The 20142-nt window shown below is 41.4% G+C and overlaps 1 protein-coding gene across 4 annotated transcripts in view; it reads right to left on the reverse strand.

The window, feature by feature from the left end:
- Window positions 1–20142, reverse strand: part of SYK (spleen associated tyrosine kinase) — a 164538-nt gene that overhangs the window by 50787 nt on the left and 93609 nt on the right. For 3 of the 4 annotated variants that reach the window (XM_044273331.1, XM_044273322.1, XM_044273338.1), the window contains 3 exons: window positions 11912–11958; window positions 10624–10692; window positions 2729–2804 (listed from right to left, as the gene is read on the reverse strand). In XM_044273331.1, coding sequence (XP_044129266.1) covers window positions 2729–2804; window positions 10624–10692; window positions 11912–11958 — 192 coding nt within the window. The remainder of the gene's footprint in view (window positions 1–2728; window positions 2805–10623; window positions 10693–11911; window positions 11959–20142) is intronic. The other variant, XM_044273346.1, reaches the window with a different exon arrangement.

The following is a 20142-nucleotide window of genomic DNA, read 5'->3' on the forward strand; positions in this document are numbered from 1 at the left end:
CTGATCAGTTCTTTTCCGGTATTGAGCCCCTATGACGGAAAAGAAAACGCTAATGTGAAAGTACCCTTACATGTACAACAGTCCCATTGCTGCAACAGATTCTCACCTATGGCTCTCACCTATGACTACCTCGAGTAGTGATGAGCGGCAGGTGCCATATTCGATTTCGACGAAATTCGCGAATATTCGATAGAATATTCATTTTATATTCGTCGAAATTGAAGTTAAAATCGAAATTCGATTATTATAACTTGAATTAATCGAATTGTGATTTCAACTTGGACCTGGTTTATTATGGTTAGCTTGGTAGAATTAGCGAATATGACGAATGTATTCGTCATATTCCACAAAACGAATATAACAAATGTATTCGTCATATTCCACAAAACGAAGATAACGAAGTATTCTGCATCTTCATTTTAGCTACCTATTCATCAACTTCGCTTTTATAAATAGTATAATTATAATAATTATCAGGTATTATAATTATTCTATTATTATTTTTTTTTAAAAGCAGTCATATAATCGCATAGCGAATTAAACTTAGCTGTCTCTATAGTAAACTTTCCTATATGATTGCTAGAATTAACGAAGTTGACGAATAGGTAGCTAAAACGAAGATGCAGAATACTTCGCTATCTTCGTTTTGTGGAATATAACGAATATATTCGTCATATTCGCTAATTCTACCAAGCCAACCATAGTAAACCAGGTCCAAGTTGAAATCGCAATTCGATTAATTCAAGATATAATAATCGAATTTCGATTTTAACTTAGGAGAGTAGCCTTTAAGTAAAAATCGAAATTCAATTATTATAACTTGAAATAATCGAATTGCGATTTCAACGTAATTCTCAAATCCGACAGTACATTCTAGTATATGGAGACGCTCCCATGGTGATGGGGACGCTCCATGAGCACGGAAGTCGGCAGAAGCGGCAACGGGCACTGACTGGAGCAGCCAGGAAGCCAGGAATCCAAAGGACAGGTAAGAACAACTTCAGGGAAGTGGGAAAGAAAGAAATATAACGATTAAAAAAATAAAATAAAAATTAAATAAATTCAAAATATCGAATTTATATCACTATATTCAAAATATTCGCGAATTAGCGAAGTGCCGATATTTGCGAAAAAAATTAGATATTCGAATATTCGCGCTCAACACTATCCTCGAGTGGACTAATATCGTCTATATACAGGAATCTGTTCATGAAATCTGTGAGGCATGACTCCTTGGTGGTCAAACAAAAATGGGAGGAGGAGGTTGGTTATATATCAGAGGATCAATTGAAAGCCGTACTGGGCAGCGTATGTTCCAATTACTTCTTGTTCACCGTGTATACCGGACTCCATCCTTTCTGTTCAAGATTGGGGTTAGGAATGATGCTTCCTGCCCTAGATGTGGGGAGAGTCCTGCATCCCTGATGCACATGTTCTGGAAGTGTACGGAGCTTCGGATTTCCTGGACAGGCATGCTAACCTGTATTGAAGATGCTTATCACATTGTGGTCCCGCCTGGTCCGAGGACATGTGTGTTGGGACTGTTGGACATTACAAATCGCAATTCGCACCTGGGGTTGCAGCATTTGCTCTTTCAGGCCAGGAAATTAATTGCTAAATACTGGCTAAGTCCCAGCCCTTTTCTGCTGTTGAATTTTTTATTTAGATTATTTGTCTGGAAAAAGTATATATTAAAGGGTATATATTAAAAGGCAGTGCTTGGCCAAGTTCACAAAAATCTGTGACAAGTGGGTATCTTATAGGATCAATGCGGCATAGTTTGGCTTATGGTTGCCTTGGCTGTGATGGGAGGAGTGGCCTCGGAGCTGCGCGTGATTTTTGAGTTTGCACATACGAGACCAGGATTGGGAATGATAACTATCGTGGGTGATCTGGGGCGGAGGAGTTAAGAGACAAGTTTATCATGGAAAGTAAAGGTGCTAAGACCTTATCCAGGGTGACAGTTCTATCTTCTTCAACGTTCTGACACACGCTACCTATACAAGTGTTATAGTACCCGTCTCATCGCTGGGAGGTGGGGTATGGGGGGAGCAGTTTATTTTATTTTGTGTTACATATCAAAGGGTATATTTTTTTTTTTTTTTGCTTTCAATATTGAACTATGGATGTCAATTATGGAAAAAGTCTTGACAATTTTCTAAATGCCAAATTTGATTGTCTATACTCATCCCTTTTTTTTTTTTTTTTTCCTGTATCTTGAATACTTGTTTAATAAAAAATATCTGATTTAAAAAAAAAATACGTGCTGCCAGGTTCACCCACACAGCTTATGGGGGGGCGGTGCAGCAGGACGCCCATTGAGCTGCTTATTTTAACATAGAGAATGTCCAAAGTGGGCAATGCTTGCAGAGAACCATCTGCCTAATCCAGTCACCAGCTATGCATTGCTATGAATGAACATAATTTTTTTTTTCACCTGCAGAGAAATCAAAGTTATTGTTTTAATCAGCATGATCAACCCTCCCAGACAATATGACTGGTTTAATTGGGTTGATCATGCTGACAAATGCTCTTTAAGCAACTTTAAACAGATGCAAAGTGGAGCAACATCTCAAGACAGAAGCGTTAGATTTAAAGATACAACAAATTTATTATTAACCATCGAGTGACATTTGATAAATTTGTTGCAAATTACTCCGGCAAACCTGACTTAAAAAATTCCGTCATGATATGTTTTGACAGATAGTAAATTAAAATTGTAACCTACCTTTTTCATCTAGTCTCATTCTAGACACGTAGGGGTTTGATGAAGAAACACTTCCAGCTCGTGCAACATTAGCGGTCTGGAATAATTGTGCACAGGGAATACTTTTAACAAAAACTTCTTACATAATGTTATAATAGTTACATTTGAATCTGTTTACGTTTGTAAATAAAATTTTACACCAAAAAATGTGTAGGTCCAAAAATAAGATCATATAGGTAGCCATACACATTAGATTATTGTGGCCCAAACTCACTGAATTCGGTGGTCTCGGCTAACCAGCTAATGAGAATGTCCCAATGTTGAGGGAAAAAAGTGTTGGTCAAGTTGAATTTCAACATGAATTATCCTTAGTTCTCACTGGAGATAAACAGCCACAAGAGGTGTCTAGCAGAAGCTTATTCCTCTCTCCAAACTGAGAACACATTTATGGGATAAATTAAGAAGAATAGCTGTTTGCCAAATGATTATGGTGTGAGTAAGTTTCACAGTGTGCAGAGTTCAGATTTATAGTGTATACATAAGAGGATCATTATATGTAATATAGAGTCACCGAGATCCCTGGAATACAAGGATATACTAATATACTTATATATAATATACTAATATAGGCACACAAAAAAATGTAAATATAACAGATTTGTGTATAATGCTTCAGATGCTATGTAAAGCATTTTCGTGTACTAACTGGGATGTGCACCATGTCTGCCGTATTTGTAAAAATGTTTGCTTCCAGTGAAAAAGTTGCCAAGGAGAATGCACACCAAAAATGGTCTAGATTATCTCGAGAACTAAAATGTTCTAGTTCTAGTATTGAAGAAGCATGTAAATTGTGTAACTGGAAAACTGAGATAGGGGCCTTCTGTTATAGTATATTGTGATATTACAAAATAGCGGAACACTACTTTTAGGGGCCCAGCTATATCCTTCCTTATGAGAACAGTATTGGCTGTGAAACATTATGTAATGTCATCATTGCTTAATTTTAGTTTTAATGCATATGTATGAAGAAAAACTTGACGATTTTTTTTTCCATAATTATAGTTTATGATATGACTGATCTCATGTACACTCACAAGAAATAGTTTGGAACTCTATACATTACCTTTAAACTGTTATGCACTTACATACCTGGTTACATGAAATCAGTCTTTTTCTTATTGTAGCAATAATAATTGTGCTAATTATAATTATCAAAGCAATAGTGTTAAGAATGTCTATATAGTTACAGGGACTATAAAAAGTATTCACATCTTATGCATCTTTTCCAAGTTTTATTGTAAAACAACAGGAAAACAAATCTGTTAACAAATTGTGTTATGTGATCTTCATTTTTTACAGTAATTAATAGTTAATTAAGCAACTCCATGCTTATCAAATCAAGTTTGGGAAGCTCCACGAAAGACATAAATAAGTGGCTTGCTAATATGTCATTTATAATATTTTCTTATTTTTTCTCATACCAGTCAATATAGCCACAGTTTGACTCTGTCCAGAAGTTAGGTGATCGTATCTTCCAATGGCTGCATTCGCTCGACATGCAGTATTTATCCTGTTATCCATGGGATCCAGGAATATCCATTTACCATGACTACATAGTTCAGTGGAGAACTATTCTTGCCACCACTATGGCAAACATGAACCATCACCATTAAGTGATTGTAGAATACATATACCTCTTTCTAGAACTACTGGTGAGCCACATGAGGAGAGCTAAAGGGCCCTGTTTAAAGAGGACCTGTCACACAAAATTTCTGTGCAATCTGAAAGCACCATGTTATAGAGCAGGAGAAGCTGAGCAGATTGATGTGTTATTGTGGGAAAATATATAGTAAAACTGTAATTTATATATTTATGCCTTTGTTTTTTTCCACCTTCTGTAAATACGTACTGGTACAGTGAGGAGGTGTTATCAGTGACTGATAGCATTGTGTTTATTAGAGTGTATACAGAGATAGCTGTCAGTCACTGATAACATCTCCTCCCTGTACCAATAGCTCTTCACAGGAGAAAACAGAGACATAAATGTATAATTATAAGTTTTGATGACTTTTTTCCCACTAAAATATACATCAATCTGCTCTGCTTCTCCTGCTCTATAAGATGGGGCTTTTAGATTGCATTGCATGCTATAATGAGATTCTGTAGGCTGACAGCTAACTCTCCAACCCCCAATACACATGCCTGCTCAGCTTGGCCAAGCATCCATATGATATGACTTGGGGAGGAGAGAATGCTGTTGTCAGATTCTTCTGGCATTAGCTTATCCTCCCAAGACCATAAAGATCAGTCAATTGAAATCTAACTGCCTGATCCTTATCTCCTCTGACATCTGTCCTCAGGGGAAAGTTGGGAGCAAAAGTTAAGCTGACATTTATTTAATGTGTGTAGTCATTTTAAAGCCAAACGATTGTTCAGCCAACAGCTATCTTTCCATACAAGTTCAGCTAAATGTGTATGTGTATTCCATGACAAAAGCAGAGAAAGCTACTGCCAGACACTTCTGATGGTGGCTTATCTCCCAGAAGAACAAAAGGATCAGGCAACAGTATTCATTTCGCCCTAACCTTGTCTTCTCAAATATCATCTGTCGAGGGAGAGTCGGAAGGTCCCCACACACATTGATGTGTCTCCCGAACCTGCTGCACCCAGACAAAAGACTAATGTGTATGGCCAGCGTAAGAAGCTAATACAGCTGAGGTGGAATGTTAGGTTTTTCACTGGTTACAGCTGTAAAAAGAAAAGAATCTAAAAAGAAAAGAAAAAAGGAACGGCCAAAAAACAATGTCAGGTAGCATCGAGATGATAATATATCTAGGTAGCATCGAGTGATAATATAACTGTAGACCTCTGCAGTTCTACTGAACTAAGCTATCATTATAAAAACTCAGTAGAACAGCAGGGGGTCCTGGTCTTGCAACTATAATACTGACTATAAAATCTTGCTATACTTTATTATGGGCATCTGAATGCAGTCTTAAAGGGGTTTCCCACTAATAATCATTTTTTATTATGTGCCTGCAGAATGTTCCCTGAAACAGAAGATTCATACTTACATACTCCATGCCGCTCTGGTGCTGTCTCCATCATCTGGCTGGCTATGAGCCATACACTGTTCCAGCCAATGACTGGCTTCAGGGGTGATGTGGCCACAAGCAGCACGTCACCTCTGAAGTCATTCATTGGCTGTAGAGGTGCATGTGAACATGCTCATGGCAAGCCAGATGGAACAGCGCAGGGACCGCAAGATGGAGGCAGCACTGAAGACCAGAGCGGCATGAAGCAGATAAATATGAATCTTCTGTTTCAAGGGGCATGCAGCAGACACTTGATAAAAAATAATTACTAGAAAACCTCTTTAAAAGGGTATTCTGGGACACAAGTATTGATCACCTAGCTTCAGGATATCTCATAAATATCTGATCAGTGCAGGTTGAACCCCTGGCACCCGCACAATTCAGCTGTTGGAAGGGACCACAACACTCTGGTGATCCCAGCATTCTCTTCCTCGGCCTGTAATGTCACATATATCGGTCAAGTGACCTTTAGGCAGCTCAGTACCATTCAAGTCGATTAAGGGAGATTGAAATGCAATACCAAGCACAGCTGCTATAAATGCGCTTGGTATGCTATGAAGAGGCTGCAGTGCTAGGGGTCAGACCCCCACCGATCTGATATTGACAACCTGTCTTGAGGATAGGTCATAAGTATTTAATTCCTAGAAAACCCCTTCAACATCTTGCAGCAGCCATATCAAACTCTAGATCTAAATCCAGCTGAGTTCCTGGACTTAAATTGGTTGTATCACTTTAGCAAGTGGCATTTATTATGTAGAGAAATTTACCACAAGCAACTTACTAAGGGGCGGACTGGGAACTTAAAGTGGCCCTGGAAAAAAACACTTAAAGTTGCCCTGTTTTGTAGTTGGGTCCAAATTGATGGAAGGCAGGGCCAGCAATATCATATTTTGGCACATTATACCACCCCAACAGAGCCATATACCACAGGCCACCACAAAATACTGTCAGCAGCACAAGATACATCCCCAAAAACTTTCACTGGCCGGCCCCCTGGGCATCGGCCCACTGGAAAATTTCCCTGTATGGTCTATGGCCAATCCACCCCTGCACTTACTAATGTATTGTAATTGTCCATGTTGCCACATTTGCTGGATTGGTTCATTTTTCCATCTTATTATACACTGCTTGTTTCCATGGTTACAACCACCCTGAAATCCATCAGAGGTGGCTGTGCTTGCACACTGTAGGAAAAAGTGCCAGCATCTCTGGTGGCCGGGACCGTGGGAGCTCGCATAGGCTGGTACTTTTTTCTACAGTATGCAAGCATGGCCACCGTTGATGGATTGCAGGGTGGTCATAACCATGGAAACAAGGAGTGTATAATGCGATGGAAAAATGAACCAAGCCAGCAAAGAAAGCAATATGGACAATCACAATACATTAGTAAGTGCCTTGCATTAACTTTCTCTTCATAAAAAATGCTATTTGCTGAAGTAACAAAACCCCCTTTTCTCCTCTGCAATTTGACATGGCTTGAACAGTTTTGCAAAAAATTAGGAACATTGCAGTGTCCCCCATGCATTGATCAATTGAGAATCAAAGCTGTAAAGGATGCCAACAGTACTATAACAAATGCTGATTTGAATGGAATGAGTGGTCCTGTATTCAATTATTTTGTGTTTGTAAGGAATCTTTGTAGAGAGTCTTTAAATAGTCATTTTCTTTTGACCAGTTTAACCCTCTAAACAGTCACATCAAAATTGGAAAAAAGTCTCCTTAAAATGTCACTTTTTAATTGTTGATTTTGATTGATGGGTGACGGGAGATTTATAACATGCACAGAAGTCCATGTAACCTTCCCCTGGGACATGTACAGGTAAAACAAGGAGACATAATCTTTTTGTCTTTCCTCCTGCAGCCTTTCAGCACTCCCTCACTGCTCTTCCTCCTCCAAGCTGGCAGAGATCACTCCCTTTTATATCTCAAGCTGGGTAGCGCCTACAGATGTTTGACCATGTTTTAAAGCTGTCAATCTAAGCATTTAAACAAGACTACAGTGCTAGCTGAGATACATGGAGCGATAAAGCAATTAGAAATCCATTTGGGAATGAAAGCTCCAGATATATATAGCTTTCACTGGGACCCATTTCTAAGGGCTGTAACTTACAATGTTTTGGGTCTAGTGACATGATCTTGGTCTTGTTTAAAAAATTAGATTTTTAAAACAAGATTACAATTGTGGATCTAGTTCAACCACAGCCTAAGAAATAGATCTCAGAATACCCCCCAGAATACGAACATTGTTTGGGATAATTACTGGGGATGTTAATGAAATTATGTTACTCAATAAAATATGAAAAATGTCAAACTGGTGAATACTTTTTATAGGAACTGTAGGTTTACAAAATATACCTTTACATTTTTTGGTTAGGTCAAATTCACACATGGCAAATTTTTTTTGTAGCCAGTACAAAACCCATTCCCACATTGTGAAAAAATCTGCTTCTATTTGAAGGCATGTTGTAGATTTGGAAATCTACAGCAAACACTAATCTCTTGCAGATTCCCTGCGGAAATGCTGTATAATGTCATACATTGTATGGAAATTAGTGAAGTCAGCGTTAAAATCCATATCAAACAAACATTTTTAATTTGTTCATTTACAGATCCCCTGTATGTGTCTTTATTCTTGGCCAGAGAAATGCAAATAGTTACTAAAACAGACATGTCAGAGAGATGATTTAGCTGAATATAGATGAGTCCTTCCATATTTTTACTCTTGACCCAGGCTAGCCCAAGATGAGATCAGTCTCATGACATGATCAGCATTGAAATAAAACTTTTGTGTTGCTCTGTTTGAAGTGGATAGCAACACTAAAGTTGTTTTTTTTTTTTTTTTAGTGCTAGTCATGTCATGAGACTAATCTCGTCTTGGGCTAGCCTGGGTCAAGAGTAAAGATATGGAAGGACACATCTATATTCAGCTAAATCATCTCTCTGACATTTCTGTTTTAGTAACTATTTGCATTCCCCATGTAAATACAATTCTGGATCATCTATTTTTATGACTCTATGTTGCACCAATCCTCTATTATTCCTGACAACGTTATGAATGAATTGCTGGCAGTTTGCAATGTAGTCCAGGTGGGTGTTACCAGTTTGGGGTGTGTCCCTGCACAGCCTAAATCTGGCAGCACTAATTGGATAATAAAAGACTGTGCAGGGACACCCCCGCACCTGGTTACCCCGTTCTGGACCTTCATTGCAAATTGCTAGTAATTCTTTCATAATTTCTAGCAAGAATAATAAGGAATGGTAAGTCATAAAAATAAATGCTCCAGAATTATTGGAAGAATACAAATAGTTGCTAAAACAGACATGTGAGGAAAGGTTCTCTTTCAGGGATTTTTAAATGTTGCAGATGTGAATTAGCATTAGTTCATATATATCTATATGAACTCCACTCAGATATATTCAGAGATTTTTGTGACCTGTGAACATACTCTTCCTGAGAATACTTCTATAGCAAATTCACAATATTTGAATATGGCCTAATATATATTATTAAGCGAGTTGTTAGAGGGTCAGAAGCACTCAGAGGATTTAGTAGGTAACCACACAGTTAGTAGGATTAAAGCAGCGCTGCTGGTTTCGCCAAGTATAAAAAAAATTACAGTGTTTCTAGAATTGTTCAACATGTCCATAATTGCAGAGGGCTAAGGCTTTTACAATCCGTTGCTTACTCCTGTTGCTAATGTAAAAGAGCCTCAAAGATGGCTAATGTTTGAATTATCCATATTTTACTGTTAACATAGGAGCCACATTTACTAAATGGCTTCTAAACAGAAGATTGAGTCTAATCATTTTAGTTGGCAGCTGCAAGGACTTGCTTTAGTAGTGGCATTAAACTGGTGCTAAGTAATAGACGGAAATGTATTTATATACCAAAGTGGCTCCCGAAGCTTTGTGAAGAAAATGGCTGGCATCGAAGGCTAACAGGCTGTTTAAAACCGTAGGAATCAAAAGAAAATGTATCACATATTTCATTTTATTCCCCAATCATAGGTACATGAAACAGAAATATGTGTTTGTATGTGTTTTACGTGTTGTAGACATTTATCTTTCCTTATATTTACTGGGGGTGGCCATATTTAATGTGCCATATATTGTTTGGATAGACACAGAATAAAGGTGTGTGCTTTATGTTCGCTTCAATGAATAGACACTGAGAGACAGAAATGTATCCCTAGACGTACATAGGTACCCATACACATTAGTATAAAGTTGAGTAAAACAGATGATCACAGAAAGATTGTTCATGGACAAAAGGATCTTTCTTTGAAAGAACATTCCCAGAAAGATATTTTGCCCATCAGGTAAACAACTGTAACAGCCAACATGGACTCAAGTGTGTCAAAGGTTCACCAAATGTTTGTTTCTTCAACTCCTGTTCAACCATCAATCAACTTCTATCTAATGTGTATGGCCACCTTAAAAGGTCTGTGGGGAGTGATGAATCCCAGCCCCGTCCTCAGATATCAGGGAGGGACAGGATAGATGCAAGTGTGTTACATTAAAACAATGAAAATAATTTGTTAATAAAAATCTTGATTTTCTAAATATTATTTTTTTTATAATACTGTACAATGCCTTCAAATTTCTTTAATAGCAGGCCCTTTTAATATAAAATATTCATAGTACTACACCTTAAATTTTTTTTTACCATTTCACATTTTCTCAATATTTTGAATTCTATATAACATTTCGGATACAACAGGTGCATGAATCCTGCAATGCTGCTTTAATGCAAGCCGTATAAGCAAAGCACTCAAAGCTGCTAGTAATTTAGAAAGCTTTGAAAGCGTGTGAATTCTGCACCTTTTTGCAGCCAGCCTTGGGAAAGGAGTAGGATTTGAATCTTGAGATTATTCCACCTGCTGACCAATTCTAGAAACCATAATGTCAGAGAGAAAAAGTAAACACCCTTTTACAAAATGCAAGTCATTGCTGTTCTAATAAGCCATGTGTCCATTACTGACTGATATTCTTCTATTACATGGAGTAGGACAGTGGTTTACAAGGACCTTAGTGTTCCACCAAGGCATCTCAGGGTTCCACATGATAAAAATGGCTAGTGGTGGGCCAAAGGTTAGACATGGTGCCTATTTCATATAGACAGTTATAGACAAAAAGATCCAGTGCTGGAGCAAGTAAATCCCCCACAGCGTTACACGCTACTGAGATAGACAACAGTCACTCACAATGGTGGGCTGTGGACAAATGGAAGGAGAGCCGTAGGAGCCTCTCATACTTATGTCAGTGTCATTTAACACTTTGGAGCTTCATCATTTATGAACTGTCGTAAATTCTTGCCCTTCACTGTGACATCTAAATCACCACTTAGAAACATTTATCTTCGTGTCTTTCCTAAGCATGTGACTCAGATTTTGAGCTGAGTGATTTAAGCTGTTTTATTGCATCGGAAGAAGGGATCTTCATGATTTCTGTAATTCAGTATAATGCAGGAATTGATTAATCCATAATGCATCAACCAATGGGTTTTCCTGATAAACAGAAATTTGTGGGTGCAGAATCAGAGTGTTTTAAAAAACATATAGGAACCAATACACACCTCCACCAATCCCCCACTGCTGCTGTTCCAATTCTGCCTCGGTGGCTCTCTACTTCCAGCTTTACAAGCAGGGAATGGCTCGTAATGCCTCTCAGCCAGTCACTGGCTGTAATGGTAACCTGCCTCGGCCAGCAATTGGCTGAGCAGGCATTATGAGATGCCTGCTGCCAGTAGAAAGCATCAAAAAACAAGTAGCGTCAAAAAACGGGGAATAGTGGCGGGGAATAGGTGGAGGTAAGCATTTTTTATTTATGCCACAAATATTTGCTTAGCTGGAGACCCACTTTAATGTGGTTACTTACAAACATATTTTAAAACTTCTTAAATATATATTTGTTATATTAAATGTACATCGCACTGTATTTTCCATATGAAAATAGTTTTTGACTCACTTATTCCGATTGCTTTTAAGATAAAGATGAAGGATGCAAGGTGAAGACCAGAACACATATGTATTACAGGTTAATATAATCGCTGTATAGTATGTATTTACTTGCTATGAACATTGTGTACCACATTTGCAATTTTGCTTACCCTCATAGGAAGCTTAGGAAGCTCAAATTCACGGAAAGTAAAGGGTCCTTCAAAATAAAAAATAAAAAAATTATAATAATTTAACCTATTCCATTATCATTACTGCCTTACTGTGCATTTATTAGAATGTCATGCAATAATAAACATGTACAGCCCTGGAGCAAGGATACTTTGGAGTATGGACGTTTGTGGACATTTGCCCCTACTGCTGCAATGCAAAGCCATTAACACATTACTTTAGTGCACTTTGAAGGGTTAAGTTGCACTGTCATTTATGCTATTTTGTAACTTATACTGTTCTATATTGTTGAATTGCATTTTATATAATACAGTTTATCCTATTCATTTACACTGTATTTGTACTGAATTGTGAAACGGTTTGTAGTACTTGAGATCCTGGGGATACTACAATTGTATATAGTTTGGTTTATATTGTTCACGCACCGTACCAGATACCAGGACTCAGATGCACTTGAGCGGTGCCATGTATGGGCCCTGTGCTTACAGGACATTGCAAAAGTCGAGTGGACAACTACGATCATCATTCAAGACACCGCTGTGAGGTGAGGGACTACGACTAAGACACTCATCACACAGAATACTACCAGGCCAGTACAATACAAGTGCTTAACTGCAGCCAACCAACCTGCCTCTAGCATCCATACTGGTACCAGAAGATTTCACTTAAAAACTGTTGCTATTGAATGTTTTTGAAGTTCTACATTGCACTGAAAATATGTTCAATCCTGGCCTCACTCTTCAATACTACATTTCCACTGCACTAATCCCCAGTGAACGAGATCAGGGAGTACACCATGACACAACACTTCAACAGGTCCACTACCACACCTATACTCTGCTCTGGCTGCTCCGGGGCTTACTACAGGTTAATACACAGACAGTTCGCATTAAGAGACTTGGGGAATTTCCAGCCTGTGCACTGAGAAGCTAGTAATTTTCCACTGCTGTTATAAGGGACTATGCTGAACTGAGTTTTGGAGGGAAAAGCCAGACACAGTAAACTTTTGATTGGTTTAGCTCTGTCAGATGACTGGCTTAGGTATGTCAGTGTCACGTGGCGGTTTACTTTGATACTGCATTGCCATGTAGGCTGGCTGCCTGCTCTCTCACATAGTGGCTGTGGTTAACATTTTCCCATGTATGCTGGTTACTTGTGTTGTGCATGCTGGCTGTGGAATTCTGTAGATATGTGCGAACAGTTCCATATGACTTGTATGCTCTCTATGCTTGTTCATATAAGGGTTAATGTTCCCTTGGTCTGTGTGTCTGAATATCAGATGGCCAGGTGTCTTAATTTCTCTGCCATTTAGACCTTTGGGCAGAATGCCTGGGAGATCAGTCTCTCTTCTGTCTCCAGGACAGCTGAGTGTTGTGTGCTTTCTATCCTGAGCAGAGTGTTTGTGACTTCGGCCCTGACTTGTGTGGTCAGCTTGATTGTTCATTGATGTTGCATATGTCGGCAATGTCTGATACCTTTTCATCGTGTCTTTGGTTATATCCTGGTCTGCCTGTGAACGCCATGCTTCCTGTGTGTACTATGATCCACAGCGGTTCCGGGATTCTGTGTCTTTGGTCAGGTCTTGTGATCTGTCATGTCTGTTTAGTATGCTTGGGTTCAGGCTGTGTGAACAGGTCCCTGCAGTACTTACTGCGGGTGCTTGGACTAGGTCCCTGCATATAGCCAGCATAGGCACTTGGGGGCTGCCATTTAGGACAGATCGTCCAAGTAGGTAGGGACAGTGGTGCAGGTGGATATTAGGTCTGCACTGTTCCTACCCATATATTCTGTTTGATTATGATTACATGTTTGTCTTGTAACCATTGTTGAATAAACCATTAGTTTTTTGCCTATTCTGTGTCCTGAAGTCTTGTCGGAGTACACTTATTATATGTTTAATTGCTCTCATTATCCCCTAAACATGTCCATAAGAAGGTTTTTTGCAGTCTGACAACTATTTTGTCATTCCTATTCACTTGTATTGAGGCCCAATACAAGTCTACGGTATTCTTGAACTGCAACATTGTTTTTGTTGTGCTTCTTTAACATCACCCCTCCAAATAGAAGGTTCTAGATTAGTTAGAAACTGTACAAAAAGGAGAACAGTCAGAGTCCCTAGTTGTCTGCAGATAGGGACCAGTGTTTAGTAGTACAGACTCTACCAGACTGCACAAGTGACCAGAAGAAGATGCAGAGATGGGGATACTCTGTCACAGACCCTAGGTCACTAGACCATTGACCAGGGAGGCTGCCAGACGACTGAGCCACAGACCCTGGGCCACCAGCCCTTGCATCCCTTACGCCTATTTCAGTGGTGCCCCTGAATGTGCGGCCCTATGCAGGAGCCTTGGTTTTCCATACCAGTTTCATTTGTAAAACTAACTTGAACACTATCATTTATGGCGACAGAGTAAGCTAAAATGTATTTTCTGAATGACAGAAACATTTTCCATACGTCAGAATTATATTACAGTACATATTCCTCTCAAGTGATAATTATTATATGCTATTACTGTAGTGCATAACAGGTATCACTAGAGAAGTTATCTGCATATTTTTTGCCAAATATCAGGTATGAACAGGATAGTCTGAAATGTAAATTGGATATGCGTGTGTTTGTGTGTGTGTAGTGCAAACTTTTGGTGCAACGGATTTGACACTGTCATCTAGATGCTGGTAAACATATGGGTCATGATATCAATAATTGGTCTAACTATGCACAGAGGGGTGATTAGGTGAGCAAGTTCTCATCTTCTTACTTCTTTTCTGGAAAAAAATTACTCCCCATTTGTGACAATAAGAGAGCAAGTATGATCTCTGATTGATGTGGGGGATGGGGGAATTTTATGTTATGCTTTCTCTCACATCTGTGTTGGAGGAGGATTTGAAATACCCCAAACCAGGGTTACTGAAAAAGGACAAATGATGTAATGTTATTTTGCTAAGTTAAATGTTATTTGTTATATTGGTATACGTAATAGCATTGTATTGACAATTAAGAGTTAATATTAACACCTTGGTTCATCCTGTTAGGTTGCCAGGGGATTTTCCTGGGTCTGTACTTGTCACTACGAGAGCTTTGAGACGTTCTCACAGCTCTGTGTCTCCACCCCTGTGATGATGTCACTTAGAGTTTGGAGGTGTTCTCACTGTTCTGTTTCTCCGCCCCTGTGATGAGATCTTTACTCCCAGCTGTCTCTCCTGCGTTTGATTTCCCTGCCTTTAAATCACCCCTCCTCCTATTGCAGGGCGTGGATTATATTTCTCTTTTCAGTTGTAGCTCTGCCTTGAGTATCTTCACTTCTTAAGCTACTAGTTCTCTGGACCTGTGTTCTGCTGCTGCAAGCACTCCGGATATTGCCAGCGGCCCTTGGATCCGTCTTCTCTGCGGCTGCAGCTCCATCAGCTAAGTGTGCAGACTTTGTTGTGTACCTGGTGATTTCCTGACTGGATCTGAGGTGGCCACGGTTCCCTCCATATTCTGAGCAGGGCATCGGTGGCCGTGCCCCTTCCACTATTGTAGGGGTTACAGGGCTCATCAGTCTAAGGTACGCGGGCATGCCTCGTTCCACCATTTGGATCCGGGCATGTGCTTTAGCAGCATAGGGAGAGTGTTGAGGGTCTGACAGGGGTCACCCTTTCTCTTCCCTAGTTTGGGTCTGGTCAGTAGCTCTTCTTACTGTGTATGCTCTGGTTACCCTTAAACAGCCGTGACATTATAATCCACCAAAACCGTCCTTGTTGACATGGATCCGCTTTCTGACCTGGTTGACCGCATGCAGGGTCTTTCTTTGGAAGTAGCGGATCTCCGTCAATCTGTGACTCAGCTACAAGCATTGGGCTCTGCTCCGGCTCATGGAGTCTGTTGTGAGCCAAAGGTCTCACTTCCGGAAACATTCTCCGGGGGCAGTGAGAATTTTGTTCGCTTCAGAGAGGCATGTAAACTCTATTTTTGTTTGTGTCCCCACTCCTCTGGTAATGAGGAACAGAGGGTGAGGATTGTCATCTCCCTGCTCAGAGGTAATGCTCAGACTTGGGCTTTTTCGCTGCCATCAGGGGATCCTTCCCTTCGATCCGTGGAAAGATTTTTTGTGGCCCTGGGGCAGATATATGATGACCCGGATCGTGTTGCTCTGGCAGAATCGAACTTACGTGTTCTATGCCAGAATAAACTGTCTGCGGAGCTTTATTGTTCTGAATTTCGGAGATGGGCAGCTGATTCAGGCTGGAATGATGCTGCACTCCGGAGTCAGTTCTGTCATGGTCTCTCAGAGGGTTTGAAAGATGCCTTTGCTTTCCATGAGAGACCAACGTCCTTAGAGTCTGCCATGTCATTAGCGGTACGCCTTGACAGGCGTCTAAGAGAAAGAAACGAGTCCTCTCAGTCCAGCCATTGTCAGTCTAGGGGCAATGGTGCGGACTCATTCAGTATGCAGGGGTCTCATCCTGTCTCGCTCCCCTCTGAGGAGGAGCCCATGCAGCTAGGCCGATTTGCCCCTGATAAAAGAGGATTTAGTCCTCAGAATATGGTGTGTTTTTGTTGTGGGGGCATAGGTCCTTTGGCAAATGTTTGTCCGTCTAGGAGATTCCTGAACTGTACTAAGAGCGATAATAAGAGAAAAACCTCAAGAGGTAGATCATCAAGTTCTGCTTCATCTGCTACTTTGGGCAAAGTTGATGTGGGAATTGATGCTTTTCCTTTGACCTGCAGTTCCCGTTTTCTCCTGTCTGCCAGGGTGGCGCTAGAGAGCAAAGTCATGCCTTGTGAGATTTTTGTCGATAGTGGAGCGGCCGTCAATCTTATTGACACTCAATTTGTAGCCTTGCATGGTTTTCAGGTTTGTACATTAGAAAAGGATATACCTGTTTTTGCTATTGACTCTGCCCCACTCTCGCAGAGATCTCTGAAAGGCATTGTTCACAATATCCGGCTAGCTGTAGGTGACACTCATGTGGAGGAGATATCTTGTTTTGTCCTTAACGGATTGCCTTCTCCTCTAGTTTTGGGGCTACCCTGGCTCACTAGACATAACCCCACTATTGATTGGCAAGGAAGGCAAATAAATGAGTGGAGTGACTTTTGTAGAGAGAATTGTCTCACAGCCACTCTTGCAGAGGTGTCTACTAAAACTCTGCCATCATTTCTCTCTGATTTCTCGGATGTGTTTTCCGAGAGCGGTGTTCGGGAGCTACCTCCTCACCGGGAGTTTGACTGTCCCATTAACCTCATTCCCGGCGCCAAGCTGCCAAAGGCACGCCTCTACAATCTCTCACAACCGGAAAGACTCGCAATGCGAACCTATATCTCCGAGAGTCTCGAGAAGGGGCATATTCGTCCCTCAAAGTCGCCTGTTGCCGCGGGTTTTTTTTTTGTTAAAAAAAAGATGGCTCTCTGAGACCTTGCTTAGATTTTAGGGAGCTGAACCGTATCACGATTCGCGATCCCTATCCCCTTCCTCTGATCCCGGACCTCTTCAACCAAATTGTTGGGGCCAAGGTGTTTTCCAAATTGGATCTGAGAGGCGCGTACAACCTGGTCAGGGTCAGAGAGGGGGATGAATGGAAAACGGCCTTTAATACCCCTAACGGGCATTTCGAGAATCTCGTTATGCCTTTCAGGCCTGATGAATGCTCCGGCCGTCTTTCAGCATTTTGTTAATAGTATTTTCTATCATTTAATGGGGAAATTTGTATTGGTGTATCTTGATGATATTTTGATTTTTTCCCCTGATGTTCAGACCCATCAGGATCATCTTTTTCAGGTCCTGCAGATACTGCGGGAAAATAAACTGTATGCCAAGCTGGAGAAATGTCTTTTTATGGTATCGGAGATTCAATTTCTGGGTTTTCTCCTCTCTGCTTCTGGTTTTCGCATGGATCCGGAGAAGGTCCGTGCTGTGCTGGAGTGGGAGCTTCCTGAAAATCAGAAGGCATTGATGCGCTTTCTGGGTTTTGCTAACTACTACAGAAAGTTCATTTTGAATTATTCCTCTATTGTCAAACCCCTTACTGACATGACAAAAAAGGGGACGGATTTTTCCTCTTGGTCGGAGGAGGCGCTTGCAGCCTTTTCTAAGATTAAAGAGAGTTTTGCGTCTGCTCCCATCTTGGTGCATCCCGATGTTTCCTTACCTTTTATTGTTGAGGTGGATGCTTCCGAGGTGGGTGTGGGTGCAGTTTTGTCCCAGGGCCCCTCTCCTGCCAAATGGCGACCTTGTGCCTTTTTCTCTAGAAAACTCTCCCCGGCAGAGAGAAACTATGATGTGGGAGATAGGGAGTTGTTGGCCATCAAGTTGGCTTTCGAGGAATGGCGCCATTGGTTGGAGGGGGCCAGGCACCCTATCACCGTTTTTACCGACCATAAGAATCTGGCGTACTTGGAGTCGGCCAGGCGTATGAATCCGAGACAGGCCAGATGGTCTCTGTTCTTCTCCAGATTCAATTTTGTTGTTACTTTCCGCCCTGGGATCAAGAATGTGAAGGCTGATGCTCTCTCTCGCTGTTTTCCGGGAGGAGGAAACTCCGAGGACCCGGGTCCCATTTTGGCGGAGGGGGTAGTTGTTTCTGCTCTATATTCCGATTTGGAGGCCGAGGTCCAGGCTGCCCAGTCTGAGGCACCTGCCCGTTGTCCCTCCGGGAAGTTGTTCGTGCCTCCTGAGCTACGTCACAAACTCTTTAAGGAACATCATGATACGGTTCTTGCTGGTCACCCCGGGAGTAGAGCCACGGTAGATCTCATTGCTCGGAGATTTTGGTGGCCGGCTCTTCGTAAGTCTGTGGAGGGTTTTGTGGCGGCTTGTGAGACGTGCGCTCGCGCTAAGGTCCCTCGTTCACGACCTTCAGGTTCCCTTCTCCCGTTACCCATACCTTCCCGTCCTTGGACACACCTGTCCATGGACTTTATCACGGATCTTCCTCGTTCCTCGGGGAAGTCGTGATCCTGGTGGTCGTGGACCGTTTTAGCAAGATGGCTCATTTCGTTCCTTTCCCTGGTTTACCCAATGCTAAAACGTTGGCGCAAGCTTTTGTCGATCATATTGTTAAATTGCACGGCATTCCCTCTGAGATTGTTTCCGATAGAGGCACGCAGTTTGTGTCCAGGTTCTGGAAGGCTTTCTGTTCTCGCCTGGGGGTTCGGCTGTCCTTCTCTTCTGCTTTTCACCCGCAGTCGAATGGTCAGACTGAGCGCCTCAATCAGAATCTGGAGACATATTTGCGCTGTTTTGTGGCAGAGAACCAGGAGGATTGGTGTTCATTTCTCCCTCTTGCTGAGTTTGCTTTGAACAACCGTCGTCAGGAATCTTCTGATAAGTCACCATTTTTTGGTGCATATGGGTTCCATCCGCAGTTTGGGACATTCTCGGGAGGGGCTCTTTCTGGTTTACCTGAGGAGGAGAGATTTTCCTCGTCTTTGTCTACCATTTGGCAAAAGATTCAGAGTAATCTCAGAAAGATGAGTGAGAAGTATAAGCGTGTGGCTGATAAGAGACGTGTGCCTGGTCCGGACCTGAATGTGGGTGATCTGGTGTGGTTGTCTACAAGAAATATTAAACTGAAGGTTCCCTCCTGGAAATTGGGTCCCAAGTTTATTGGGCCTTATAAAATTTTGTCAGTCATCAATCCTGTTGCCTTCCGCCTTGATCTTCCACGGGTTTGGAAGATACATAATGTATTTCACAGATCTCTCTTAAAACCATATGTCCAGCCCACGGTACCCTCCTCTTTGCCTCCTCCTCCGATTTTGGTTGATGGCAATCTGGAGTTTGAGGTTTCCAGAATTGTGGACTCTCGCATTGTCCGCGGTTCTCTTCAGTACCTTCGTTCATTGGAAGGGTTATGGTCCTGAGGAGAGGATGTGGGTTCCGATGTCGGACATTAAAGCCACTCGCCTTATCAGGGCATTTCATAGGGCTCATCCTGGGAAGGTGGGTCCTGGGTGTCCGGAGTCCACCCGTAGAGGGGGGGGGGGGTACTGTCACTACCAGAGCTTTGAGACGTTCTCACAGCTCTGTGTCTCCACCCCTGTGATGATGTCACTTAGAGTTTGGAGGTGTTCTCACTGTTCTGTTTCTCCGCCCCTGTGATGAGGTCTTTACTCCCAGCTGTCTCTCCTGCGTTTGATTTCCCTGCCTTTAAATCACCCCTCCTCCTATTGCAGGGCGTGGATTATATTTCTCTTTTCAGTTGTAGCTCTGCCTTGAGTATCTTCACT

The sequence above is a fragment of the Bufo gargarizans genome, chromosome 1 (assembly GCF_014858855.1).
Source record: "Bufo gargarizans isolate SCDJY-AF-19 chromosome 1, ASM1485885v1, whole genome shotgun sequence".
NCBI classification, from domain to species: domain Eukaryota; kingdom Metazoa; phylum Chordata; class Amphibia; order Anura; family Bufonidae; genus Bufo; species Bufo gargarizans.